Source organism: Mya arenaria, chromosome 2 (assembly GCF_026914265.1).
Source record: "Mya arenaria isolate MELC-2E11 chromosome 2, ASM2691426v1".
NCBI classification, from domain to species: domain Eukaryota; kingdom Metazoa; phylum Mollusca; class Bivalvia; order Myida; family Myidae; genus Mya; species Mya arenaria.
In genome coordinates this window covers 46,892,557-46,907,236 of record NC_069123.1, presented here as the reverse complement: position 1 = coordinate 46,907,236, position 14,680 = coordinate 46,892,557, and the positions used below count along the sequence as shown (strand labels likewise).

The 14,680-nt window shown below is 35.4% G+C and overlaps 1 protein-coding gene across 2 annotated transcripts in view; it reads right to left on the bottom strand.

Moving 5' to 3' along the window:
- LOC128211886 (unconventional myosin-XV-like) overlaps nucleotides 1-14,680 on the bottom strand; it is a 49,828-nt gene that overhangs the window by 19,795 nt on the left and 15,353 nt on the right. For both annotated transcript variants that reach the window (XM_052917000.1, XM_052917008.1), the window contains exons 7-16: nucleotides 13,953-14,114; nucleotides 13,668-13,781; nucleotides 13,351-13,409; nucleotides 12,962-13,091; nucleotides 11,896-12,123; nucleotides 9,396-9,521; nucleotides 8,995-9,072; nucleotides 8,114-8,439; nucleotides 6,069-6,192; nucleotides 1,000-1,175 (exon numbers count right to left, since the gene is read on the bottom strand). In XM_052917000.1, coding sequence (XP_052772960.1) covers nucleotides 1,000-1,175; nucleotides 6,069-6,192; nucleotides 8,114-8,439; nucleotides 8,995-9,072; nucleotides 9,396-9,521; nucleotides 11,896-12,123; nucleotides 12,962-13,091; nucleotides 13,351-13,409; nucleotides 13,668-13,781; nucleotides 13,953-14,114 — 1,523 coding nt within the window. The remainder of the gene's footprint in view (nucleotides 1-999; nucleotides 1,176-6,068; nucleotides 6,193-8,113; nucleotides 8,440-8,994; nucleotides 9,073-9,395; nucleotides 9,522-11,895; nucleotides 12,124-12,961; nucleotides 13,092-13,350; nucleotides 13,410-13,667; nucleotides 13,782-13,952; nucleotides 14,115-14,680) is intronic.

Sequence of the window (14,680 nt, the reverse complement as noted above, 5' to 3'; positions counted from 1 at the left end):
GAGTCATTTGAGGTGTAAGATCCGCCCAGTGTGGGCATGACAGCGCACCGCTATTGTAACAGATGGATCAATTACGGCTGTCTACAACACCTCACATACCAACTAGTGACCAGGCTGGCACACGTGTGGGGGGATAGTTGGAATTTACACCTAGTGCTCATTTTTTTTTAAGTTTTCTCCCAACAAAGGTAATTTCTAAACCTTGACACACCTTAGAAAAGTATACATGGCAATTCTACAAAACAAAATTGTTTTCCATATTTTTATCAACAGCCCAGTTTTGACAAACTCCCTTGTCTCACTGTTTGATTTCTACAAGGGAAACAAGCTCTTCTTTCCACTAGTTTGAAAAGTTAAATCCTTTTTTCAAATACTTCAATTTATGAAATCAACACAAAATCTCAAATTCATCTGTTTAGTAAATGACAAACTAAAATAAACAGGAGGTCTTGCAAGTGACTTTCTCAGAGCTGAGCATAATTCTGAGCTTTATTTACTTCTATTAATAATTTCTATAAGACTTGTGCAACATCTGGACTTTCTTTGAAAAGGAGATGATTGCTTATTGTTTTTTTTTCAAACTGTACTATTCACAGACTTTACAATCATTTGTACATTATGATATTCTTTAAACCACCTACCTGAGCAGCTGTTGGCTCTGATGAAAGTGTGCAGTTTTTTGTACATTTTAATTGTTAATAAACATTTATGTTTTGTCTGCATTAACATCTTCTATGCCTTGGGCAATTAGACAAAATGACAATCACTAAATCTTACAGCCCATAAACGAAAGTTTAATACTGACTAAGAGGCAGTGTTATATGAATAACATAATGTTGTACATTGTCTGTGTGGAAATTTAAATTTGGAAAATGGACTGAGAAAAAGTGTCAAACAAGTGAACTGACTATAGCCTTACAAATGTCAAATTATCATAACACTTTAATCCATTTGAGCAAGTATAAATGTCATTGTTCAGAAAGAGTAGTTAGCTCCTACCTTGTGAGGTGCATACGTATTGCTGCCTGCAGCCGAAGGGTCCTCCGGTGGGTGGCGAGGAACCACCGCCGCGCCAAGTACATACGCACACATTTCTGTATGTTAAGTGCTGCTTCTGTGTGCAGTTTGCGCGCCTCCATGTCCAGGTGGTGCTCAAACTCCTCCTTCATAAACACCTGCGGAGCAAACAACACTTTACCGCTAGCATCAATACCAGTCACAGACAACATATCACTCCTAAACTCATTGCCAGCAGCAGACAACACATTAATGCTGGCCTCATTGCCAGGAGTACAGAACACATTAATGCTAGCCTCATTGCCAGGAGCAGACAACAAATTACTGCTAGCCTCATTGCCAGGAGCAGAAAACATGTTAGTATTATCACCAATGTCAGAAAGATTATTGTTTTGATTTGAAGAAGGGTAACCATTGTTTGAGAAGTAGCCAGAAGAGAAAGGTTCAGTGTCAGTGAAGGAGAAAACTTTGCCATTAGAACGGTCTCTGTTACTATAGTCAGATGGCAAGTTGTATGTATTGATTGGTATACTGTGAGTAGCTGATACATCTGATGCAATAAATACTTTGTCACCATGTTCTTGCTCATTAACATATTTTCTTGCAAGGTTAGATGTGTCTTGCGACAGGAAATGATGTGGTGTAGGTGGCTGTAGAGCTGAATCAGGCTGGGCCAGCTGGAAACCATGCTCTGGACTGCCCAAGGCAGGGGTGACTGCATAGAACAGCTCATCCGGAACCTCTCTGTATGAAATCTTGTCACTCTTAGGAGCAAATACTGGAGATGATGTCATGCTAGGTGAGTTTTCATAAATTGGTGTGTTTAAACTTGACAAAGACCTGCATCTATTTAAATCCTTCCTTCTTGGTAGGACCACAGGCTTTTCTGGAATCTGTGATTCTTTTACAAGCTGGTCATTGCTCTTTTCATGGCTACATACAGGATGTAAATATATCTCCCCTTTAGTTACAGACTTATTTTCACCTTTCTGATCATAATGCTTATCTTCAAGCATACTGTAAACATTCTCTTGTGCATGTACATGTTTCTTGCCTAGACTTAATTGGTCACTGATGTCATCCAGCCTATCAGGTTCATCAAAATCAAACTCCTTCAGCAGCTCTTTGATACTTGAATGCAATGACCCATTATCCTTGTGTAATGCTCTAAAACCATTGTCGCTCATATTTTCATCATCATTTGTATTGGAGAGATTTCCTCTTATAAGATCTTCATCAAGTGGACCATCAGGCATTTTTCTTAACACTTCTTCATTTTCATAGGAACTGGAATGTATGAGCTTGTCAATTTCATTTTCATAGGAAGATGAAGTCCCAACTTCTGTTTGACGCAGAGGCATTCTCCTTATAATTTCTTCATTTTCATATGATTCTGGTATTAACTTTGGTGAAACTTCATTTTCATATGAATATCGTTTACTTTCTGTCACATCATCTTGTGAATTTTTCAAGTCTGATTCAAACGGCCCAGATGGCATCCTTCTAAGAATTATTTCATTTTCATATGATTCTTTTTGCAGCTTCTTGGTCAATTCATTCTCATAAGATCTGCAAGTACCACTTTGTTGGTTTTTAATATCTGAACTGTTCTCAGTGTTAGCATTCCTCCATACTTCAGAATCACCATTACCATCTCTTTCATGGTCATCATTTTTATCAACTTTACCTGAAACTGAGTGAAAAGTAATATCAGCATCATTATGCTGTCTTTCTTCTTCCTTCTCAAGCTTTTGTAAAAGTATTTGTTTAAAAATATCCAAACTGGCCCTAGCTTTTCCTCTTGATGCGAGTGAACTCTCCAGTGCTTCAATAGCTTCTTCTTCAGTATTGTGGTTCTTTTTCTGTGTCAAGTGTTCATCAGAGACATGCCCTTTGATATGTATGTCTAATTCTTCATTATTCTCCTGTTCATCTTCATTCCAATGATGTGAGAGCAGCACCTTTGTGAATGTACCATTCTGTTTACCTTTACCATCTTCACCTTTCCCCATGTCTACACCTCTAACCTTTCCTTTCTTGTTTTTATCATAATTTACTTTTGATTTACTATTCTTTGCTTTTTCACCCTTACTTTCTGTTAACTTTTCACCTTTTGATTTTTCCTGTTTTAAGTGCATGTGCTCATGCTTATGATAATGTTTGTCACTATGACGACGATGATGGTGATGATGGTGCTTATGTTCGTATGGATTATCAGGGTAATCATACTCGTGGTAATGTCCACCAAGCCTCCAGTCTTGGAAAGTTGGGCCCGGCTGAAAGTTGTGGCCAGCCAAGTATTCATGCCTGTGGTGTGTGCTATGGTCCAAACTTTCATACTTGGAATATCTCACTGGACTGACCTCCCTCCTTCCAAATCTCTTTAGCAGTGGTGCACTGTTGGTGGATGTGTCTTTCTGCAGCCACGTGTGTGTCGGCTCCTGCTGGGGAACTACCATTGGAATGGAGCTGTAAGCGTAGGGGTTGGTGAATATGTGGCCTTTTGGGGGTACCACCATCCCTTCCATGGGCACCATGCGGTGTGTGGATGGCCTGCGTCTGGATGCAAAGTGATCTGGGTGGTACCTGTAGTTGGCATACAGGCCGGCATCTGGCGTCCCAGAACTGCCTCCTCCAGTAAACCCCCAGCGTGAAACATTTCCATACACTGGATAGTGGGACATTATTCTGTTATCTGCTTTACAAACTCCAAACAAAAACGTATTCCTCAATGTGTCATGTTAGTTTTAATTAAAACATTTTTAACCTAATTTGTCCACTTTTGTTTAACCATGTTGTCTTCCCTAACATACGATTTCTTTTGCAGCAATGACATCATTAAAAATGTGAGTAGAATAATCAATCATTCAAAAAACCGCTATTTTGTTTCACACAGCTAGCCATGTAGAACATTATAATTAGCTGTTTAAACTGTTCTATGTAAATTAATAGACACTTTCATGAAAATCTGGCTAATATATAACAATCAATCAGCATAGAGCCTGGGCGAATTATGCCAGCACAGCATGCTCATATCATGCAAAAACATATGACAAATGATTTTTTGCGCTCCTTTTATGAATTTTAATTTAGTTTTGTCTATAAAAAATGAAAACAATTCTTTATTGTTTAAAATGTTACGTGAATTACAATTTAAGATAATTGTAATTATGCATACAAAAGGTTATGATTAATTAGTAAAAGCCTCATGCAAATGTATGTCATAAAATTGTCCATGTCTTGATAAATTAAATATTTAATGGGCTCAAAAACAAGTTCTTAACAGGAATTGTATAATTCAGTTACCATTTTACCACTAACAGAAAGCAGACTTTTACAGTTTATATATAGAATTTGGAGTAAGTAAATGTATTAATGTTTTATCACCCATACTGGAAACAATTAAGACATGAATGCAGAATGAATTCTGATTAACTACAGTAATCACAATTTGTCTTGTACTCACAATTTTATAAATCCGAATACTTCCTCTACTGAGTGACATATTTAAATACACTTTATTCTACTCAAATACTCAATTGTTTGTAGTTTCAAATGCCACTGGTTTCCACATATATTCCAACCTTATCTAGACTGTTGTTATGAGAACTCATTGTATATCATCACTGTTAAGTTCAAGTTACTATATATATATATCTGTAGATCATAGTGATCATATTATGCAGGAAAATCACCTCCAGGAAATATAAATACACTTTAACTGTATTAAAACAGTAATGTACCGGATTCTATTTCTTTTCCACTAAAGTTAAATGTGCTCTGATCATTGTTTTATGTTATGTTATGTTATGTATTCTGTATATGCCCCCAGACAAAGAAACATGGTGAAAAACATGTCTGCTGAATGCCAATTGGTTGTGAAGGGATGTCATACTGGTACATTCGCAAGAAATAAATGATTACAGGACATTGGCATTCTTGCATATATATCACTGCCACTTTGATTATAGCATGGTCATACAAAAAAGATACATTCTCTTATATTATTTATATAAATAAATGACTTTTGCCAGTAAATGGGACTTCACATTTATTTATCTTTTAACACACCTGGGACATTGTCTATAGAAGTAAAAAAAATTGTTCAAAATATCTGAAATCAATAAACTTAAGTATAAGCTGAACTAAGATGACCAAGAACAAGAGACATTTGTACTGTTCTTCATCTCAGTCTATCTCCCAGGCCTTGATTTCATCCTGAAGTATCCATGTCCCATTCACGCCCTCATACATTCACTTTCTGCATCAGGTGCACCACCGGGCGCACCACCAGGCTTTTCAGGTGCTTTGTCATGAATGTTGAATTTGACCGTTCCACAGATTAAAGCATTAGCATTAGTAGGAAATGGATGGGGAAATAGATTATTATTAATACAACGTAAACTACCTGAACAAGCCCAGTAGCCAAACAATATACGACCACCCTGTTAAAAGTCACACGAAGCCAAACAATCACTATATGAGAGATACGGAATGGACAAATTGCCACTAACACCACTTATTCGTCGAAATATATTTAATAGCAAATGTTGGATTGCAGCTTCAGTGGAATGGTCAATGTAAGGGGAAACCAGGGAAAAACATGTAATTGCTGTGTGCTTCCCATTCTTTAATTAAATTGCTATGTGAAAATGTGTGAGCGGTCCCAGAATAAAGAGTATCTAGAATATATCCTTCATCATCAAAAACATTGTTCAAAACTGGTTTCTTGAATGCATCAATATAAATTAACAACTCTATCCTTTTGATGTCCATTATAAATTGCTTGTATAAAGTTTTTGCATCCTTCTTGTCAGCACAATGTGTAAATTAGGCAAAGACACTGAAATTCTGAATGTTCAGTTTCTGAAGTATTTCTATGATTCTCAAAAGAAGCATGAATATAACTTGATAAATAACAAGATAAGTAAATGGGATGCTATTTAAATAATTGTTAATATAATTACTTGCCCATTCAAGGTTGATTTAATGATTTTACAAAATATTCAACATAATACTGACAGCCAAGTCCGGCATAGAGATAATTTTACCTTGGTAGCGCCGATCCTGTATAGGTGTACAAGGTGGGAGGGCTGGGTTTTGAGGATCATTAGGCACACGTCCGTCGGCAGGTGGTTCACATGGATCCGCTCACCACGTAGCACACAACGATACCTGCAGGAGACAAGAGGTGGAGTTAAAATGATTAAAGACTGTAACATGACTTTTTTCTTAACCCAATATCAAATTCATCACTTTGATTAATTATTGATATGATCCCAAAAGTAAGCAAATTAATAGTTCTAATACAAAACAAATGCATCAAAAGTGGGTCAAAAGCTTGTCTGTTCTCTCAGTTATTCAAAGCACACAACTCAAGAAGACCTTTTTTCACATATGTTTGATTTGTCATTGTTTACATGTGTACCATTGAACTTCATATACAAATCTTACTGATTTCTACATTATAGCAAACACTGCATGATGATGTCAAAGACAGTCCTACAATGGCATCAAGGTCAGGACAATACTGGCACATTTTTCTTCCATAAGACAGACATTCTAGAACAGCCACACTTGATAAATGAAAATTGTAAGATTATTCCTTCATACTATCCATTTCAGCTGTGTTTACTAGATAGTATGTTTATGTATGTAAGATATTCATATATGAATTCATGTCTAGGCCATTATGTTGATATGTGTGCAATGTTTATGGCCAAAGGCAATATGCTGATTTGCCAAAAAAACTTTGAAACTTTGTTAAAACAACTTACTTCTGCAGATATTTTATTTCAGGATTTATTTCATGAAATCAAACTTTCAAACTACACATGTACATCATTTTTTTGCTTTTTTTTTAGCAATTCAATCCATCATATTTATATTCAAAATTTAGATATTTTAATTATACCTTTCTCTGTGGAACTTACAGTTGAGATGCTGTGTAATTAAATCAATGAACTCAATATTTTTACAATGATATAATACAGGAATTTCAGCACTAATTCATGCATTCAATGAACTTTCACAAAAGGATCGTAAAGGAAAGCAAGAATTCAATTCATCACATTTAAGGCAGATTCATCAAGCTGAGCAATTAAGCTGTCATGTTTAAAAAAGTTTAGAATAGGAATGTTAACATAGTTTGACTTCAAACTTGATGGCCATAAACTGTTGTCAGCAGGTAACAAATTCGTATTGTCTATAAAAACAATGCATAGTTTGTTTGTTCAAATAACATTACACACTGCAAGCCAACCGTAAGTATAAAAATTATACTATCATCCATATACACTAGGCCAGCTGTAGATAGTTTATAAACTATTGTTTCTCCTCCAGAAAAACAGAATCTGTCTAGCATCAATGCATGTATATATGGTCTCATAAGGTTAAGACTTTTATATATATTTCATTGGCAGCTAGTTGGGCTGGTATTCAGAAAACATCTGAAGATTTTTCTTAACTTAAGATGATTTTCTTCAAGTTTCTTCATCAATTTTGAAGAAAAAATGCAAGGGGTTCTTATAAAATAAACAAGAAGTATGTCTATGACATAACATTAATGGAAATAAAGTTACTGAGTTATTACAAAGATAATGGTTTGTTTCAGTGAAAGATCACTGAGTGAGCACCAAAAGTCAAATTTAATGAGTGGCCTAGCCAGTGGTGAAATAATTTTTTGGTGTTCACTCATAAACATCAGCCTTTCATGGTATTATATGTTTTGAATGGATACTTTTCTTTAAAGACAAAATCATAAATTGGTTATTACTGTATGCCTAACAGTTGCATATTTCTATATTTACTACCAGTATACCATATAAAAAAAATGTTATGACATATGCAACATATAGGTTTCAGTTTGACAGATCTAGAAAACTTAAATGTATTTAGCTGTTCCCCTTCCAAACTTCCATATCACTGCATAATACCAGTTCAAGTCTTTCTTATCCATAAAACTGTAAGCTTAAAATCTTACCTAACTCAGTACATACATTCTACTTTAAACATTAATTAAAACTAAGCGCTATCTACTAGGTATGCTTATTTTATAATTCAATATTATAAAAGTTAAAGAAATCTCTGATCTTACCTTTCGATGAAATGATGGAACTTGACTCTAACTGGGAAGCCCATTTTCCGTATTCGTATAGTTTCCAACATTCCTGTATATCTTAACTGATCCAGCACAACAGACCTTTCAAATGACATCGGCGCTTTGTCATTATTTGGCTTGATACACCGCACGAAGTAGGGGTTACACCGCGACATTGTGTCTATAAGGGACAACAAGGATTCACTAAAGTTTGCCGCAACTGTTGGAGTCCGTGGCTTCATGGTCACAAACCGGCCAGTTGCTTTGTTCAATGTTTTGTTGATGAAACGGTCCCTCATCTCCTTGAACATTTGGGCGATCATCTGAAAAGCCACATCGAGAAAATTTGTAAGTAATTCCTATAGCAGCAGGTAATTCATTTCTTTGTTTATTTTATATCATTGAAAGTTGTAAGTCAATCCAGTGTTTATTTCATGTCAAGGCAAGTTGCAAAGTAATTACTTTATTTATTTCATAAGAAGGAAAGTTGTATATCATATCTATATTTATTTCATGTCCAGAAAAGTTATAAGTCATTCCTTTCATTTATTTCATGTGTTATGACATTTGCGACCTATGTCTATGATATAATAAGGACGCAAGTATTTTATACCTGCAATGAATTATATTAAAGAATCAATACCCCGGTAAGTACCCCAAAAACTTAAATAATAGAAAAAACAGCACTATTCAAATCAAATACATTATATGGACATGTCTTCAGTCAACATTGGTCAAACTGTTTCAAGGTAAAAAAAACTCTTATAAAAAAGGGTAAAACAAAGGGTAAGCTGCATTTTCACCCAAAAAAATGTCTTTGCTGTCACCCACAAGACTGAGTTACCAAGATCCATATAAAGGGATACAACTACTGTTACCTTATTCTTGCTCTCACAAAGGAGTTCAACGACATCACTGCGCAGCGTGTCCTTGTTCTTCTCCAGGAAGTGAAGCACCTGGCAACACATAAATGTAACACTAGTTACAGGTACAAACTTTTATTTCTGATCACCATTTATATGAAAAGTATGTTTATTGGATATTTATTTAAATGCATCTCAATGGCTTTTGCAAGCACAAATTTACTGTTTAACATTTGTATTGTTTCTTTTAGCATGTTGTAAATAAATCAAAGACGGGAAATAACCCCATAGAAGATGGTATATAGTTCTGTTTGAGATCTGTAATGGAGCAATATTCCCAAATACAATTAAACATCAAAACTAGACATAATACAGTTACGGCTAAACAGTCTCCCACAACTATACTATCTTCCTACACTATATTTGATTTTTCCGGCGTAGTGATTGACATGGAACTCAGGGTGGGACATTCGGGGCTTCCCGTACAGCCCATTGTCACTGTGGTGGAAATGGCACTTCTCCAGGAATGAGTTGTCTGTAGCCTGCAACAAAATGATAGGTGATTGATCTCAACAAGAGCAAACGCTACAGAGAAATATAGAAATCTTGAGGTCCCTGTATCTTTAAGTAATGTTAACTTATTGAAACATATATATATCCAAATCACTTGTCTTAACCTTTTTGATATTTTTAACCCCAAGGATGATATTTGTTTTGCATTTATCTCAATTACAAACATGCAAAAAAAAACAAATGTACATTCTAAATGTATCACAGACATCAGTGACATCAATCTTCAAAATTCTCAATCACTTAACATATATTATTATGCCAGTAATTTTCATAGTTTAACTATTAAAGAAGTTAAATGTTAAAATTAATATTTAAACAAAAATCATACTTATAAATAAAAATATTTCAATTCAAAGATAAATTTTAATGATTTAAAGAAAAGGCAGGTAATAAGACCATTAGAATTGACAGATGAATTCATCAATTTTTCGCTAAACAATTTACATTTAATACTTGCATTCCATTTATTACAGAAACAAGGGCTTGATTTTCTTCATGTGAAATATCATTTGAAAATGTTCAGTTTTTCTCCAATTCTTTGTGAAATGGCATGGAGGCCCCTTTTTAGGACCAATCAGGCAACTTCCATGTACTGTTTACAAAAAGCTATGCTCTGCCCACATATCTACCGCACAAGCATATAGTGAGCCATAATGGTCAAGTTAGTGTGACCATTGGACATTCCAATACATTTCTGTGTAATAAAGCATCATGTAGACCTCAGGGTTTTATCAGACATTATCTGAGACTCTATCATGGATATATGAGCACTTTTTTCTCCTAAAGTAGTTAACTTAAAACAAGAGGCCCAAAAGGGCCTATGCTCTACTGGCATGGCTTTTGTGGTCATATCAATCCAGAGCATGTATGTATGGGTAAAAGGCAACAGACATATAGTTTATGTTTTGTGTTTGGGTTACCTGAAAACGTAGCACGTTCAACATCTGAGCCCAGAAAGTATTGTAAGCAGATTAGTTGCATGAACTATTTTAATATGTGCCAAGTAAAAGTCATCTGACAAAAAAAAAAAATGCTTTCAAAACTGTACTCAAAGTAAAATTTTCTGTAGTTTTAAAAGTTAAAAAAGTTGGTCAAAAGGTCAAAGTCAAGGGCATCCTAGGACAACATTGATCAATTTGAACAAACATTGTGCTGAGATGGATGCACGAACACACAAAAAGATTTTCAAACCTTTCCAGATTTATGTTTACCAAACCTGTGAACCCTGGGTGTGGCCAGTAATGACACCAGGTGCATAACTTAAACATTCACAACCAATTTTGTTAAGATGAATGCGCAAACTACAGAACTTAAAGCTAAAAAATGGCCTTTGGGCTTTCAACAAGAACAAGGCAGAGTAATTCACAAAATCAACTGCAAAAGCAAAAAGCAAATTGTCTCTCAAAATCCTAGACTTGCAAATTGTCTCCCTTAACTCTAGACTTGAATTTACATATACATGTAAACTTGGCTAAAAATAGAATTCGCTCATGCAGACCTGGCTAAAAATAGAAAGCATTTCTTTAAAACTTTCATGGCCCATAATCTAGGCATTCATGGGCGGATCTGGCTGGTTTTCGAAAGGAACCGAGCTCTTATGGATATCTAGATACTGTACAAGTTTCATCAAGATACAATCAAAACTGAACTCTGTATCGTGTTCACAACCAATTGTTTACACATTAGCATTTTTTTATAATATCAAGGGCCATGATCTAGGCATGCATAATCTAGGCATTCATGGGCACATCTGGCTGGTTTTCGAAAGGAACCGAGCTCTAATGGATATCTAGATACTGTACAAGTTTCATCAAGATACAATCAAAACTGAACACTGTATCGTGTTCACAACCAATTGTTTACACAATAGCATTTTTTATACTATCAAGGGCCATGATCTAGGCATGCATAATCTAGGCATTCATGGGCACATCTGGCTGGTTTTCGAAAGGAACCGAGCTCTAATGGATATCTAGATACTGTACAAGTTTCATCAAGATACAATCAAAACTGAACACTGTATCGTGTTCACAACCAATTGTTTACACAATAGCATTTTTTTATACTATCAAGGGCCATAATCTAGGCATGCATGGGCGGATCTGGCTGGTTTTCGAAAGGAACCAAGCTCTAATGGATATCTAGATACTGTACAAGTTTCATCAAGATAAAATCAAAACTGAAGACTGTACCGTGTTCACAAGCAATTGTTTACAGACGCACGAACGCACGACCGCACGGACGCACGGATGCACATACTACGTACACATTACCATCGCATAAGCTCTTCTGGCCTTTGGCCAGTAGAGCTAAAAATAAAAAAAAATATTTTAAGGTGCCTACCTGTGGAAAGTTACACTCATCATCCAGTATATGTAAGATCCCAGCAGGTTTGCTAGCAATCAGGTCGATTACTGGCTGGTTGTCTTGAAAATCAATATTTGACCACTCGATTTTCTCCTTCGCGTATTCCTTCTGCTCGAGTCGGAACACATGCTGGTTGAAGAAGAATTGGAGGGTCTCATTGGCGTAGTTGATACACAGCTGCTCAAAGCTGTTCACATGGAAATCCTGCCAACAACAGATGAGAACAGTGGTGAGTTCCTCGACACAGTATGCTTTCAAAGAAAACACATTATTATGCAATACCAATAAAAACCCAAGCTGTACCAGTATTTATATTTCCCTTTTCTTGAAGAATGCATGATCCAATACATGTTATTAAATTATAAGTTTAGAGGACATAGATAACATTATGTTGAAATATACTTATATGACTTTTCAAAATAAAGGTGCACAAACATCATTCTGGTTTTAAAAATGTCTTTTTAATTGTAGTGGTATCTCCAGCTTGAGGGAAGGCAGCTAAGCTTCCCATCTTGTAGAAAGAAATGGAATTTGAGAGATGATATCAAACTTTTCTGGAAATTACAGATAATACTGTATTATGTGAAGTAAGAAAACGACATTAAATCTAGAAAAGCGATATTCACTTCCACAAAACTTTGCATGGCAGTGAAAAGTAGATCGACTTTTGTGATTTTCTAAATGGATAAAAATGAAATGTTCTTGTTCCTAAGAAGTTCAAAGTAGCTTCGTTGAAGTGTTCTTGTTGCTAAAAGTACAAAGTACTTTTATATTTGATAAAGTTGAACATATGGCACCAAAGTACCTTGGTTTTGCGCATTTTGGTTGTGAAATCCCCAACTTTGTTATGCAAAGTTTTGTGGAAGTAAACATCGCTTTTCTAGATTTAATGTCGTTGTCTTATTTCACATAATACAGTGTAAGATTGAGTGATGTCTAAAAATACAGGCCCTGATATGTAAGGTCATTGAAAAACACCGGCCTTGCAAACAAACCTATTCAGCCAGTATTTTCAGTACTTAAAAATATATACATGACAAACCTCAAATCCAAATATATCAAGGACAGCGAGCGAGGATGACTTTTCACGCTCAGCTCGACACACAATCATGTTGATCCTCTCTACCAGCCACGTGAACAGACGACTGTACAGTGCCTTGGAGATGGCATCCCTGAAAATAAGGTTTAACATTATCTTACAATAACCTATACAATACCTGACATAAATGTTAACATTACTTCAGATGTAATAGCTGCATGTTAACAAGAATCACATAATTTAAGAATCACCTTTAAATAAATATATAACAAACCCACATCAACAGGAATGATGTCCTTCTCAGCGTACTGCAAACTAAAAGCAACTACCAGGTAATTGAAATTTGTTTGAACATTACCGATATTTCTACAAATGTTTGTTTCTGGCCTAACCTTGAATCCAGGGCTTGGTCTATGTTGTACGGAGTGAGAACCCTGTCACCTTTTGTCTCCTAAAAAAAAAAGGATGTTTAAATTTTTGTTACCTCTTAGTATAGAAACAATCAAGCACCTCGAAAACATGTGTTGAAAATCAATGCTTCCATCGCAGATTAAACTAATACATTGTTTGACAAACTTCTTTTCTTCTATATTTTTTATCTGGGGAAGATTAATATTTGAAAAGCTTAATAAAATTAAATTACTTGATACATTCATGTACAGGCTAATAACATTTTGAGAACAACAACAATGGTAGGCCTGTGACATACAGTGACTTTCTGTGTAAGAGCCTGTTTCAGCCAGTCATCAGAGAGCTCCAGGAGGTGTGAGATCCATTTCACCTCAGCGGAACTGCCCATCTCCACTGTGTCATGGTTGTCAACCTGAAATACACATGGAGTGTATTGTAGCCCTTAGCAACATATATAGCACATAAAAATATATGTTGTAAAAATCTAATACCACAGGTGAAAGAAATTAATTGTCATTTTCAGCAATAATATGCTTTGCTTTTTATGTTTGTCAGTTCCAAATCTGCGCTGCGAACACTGTACCATGATTCTTTTGAAGAAGATATTGCCACAGTGGAGGACAGCGGCAAGGATTTTGTGTATTGTTTCCTCCTCCTGTCTGCTGAAGTTGAGGACTTGGAATGCGTCACACAGCATACGGTAACTGTCCGAGTCATCTCGACTAGACAGGGTACAGCTTCCACCCTGGAAAGAATGAAACAAATATGAGAAAAAAACATTATAACCATCATGTTTAATCTGTTTAATAATTCAAGAGATACTATTTTTAAAGGTGCCCATAAATAGTTTTATATATTAAATAAATAACTTACAATTAATAATAACAGGGATAGCTCGCTGTTAATAGCATCGTAACTTTGAGCTTTTAAAGCTACAAGGTTTTAACAAACAATCATACAAGGATTTTGATTCTTCAATTTAAAAAAAATAAAAATGGCTTTTCACTTTTTTACTACCTTTTACTTCTGGTAGAAGGTTTAAACATAAAACAAAGGAACAAAACTCAGTAGTCAACATGTAAAGGAAATCAGCAAAATAAACATAGTCTAAATCTAAAAATGTGTGTACAGTTATGAGTGGTGGACAATACTGCATTGTAAACCACCAGTTTATGTGCACTTGAATATCAGTTGAATTCATGGGCTTCGGGTGGACTAAGATATCACTCGTAAGCCACAGGTTAAGTTGGACTGAGATATCACTCGTAAGCCAGTGGTTTAGTTGGACTAAGATATCACTCATAAGCCACA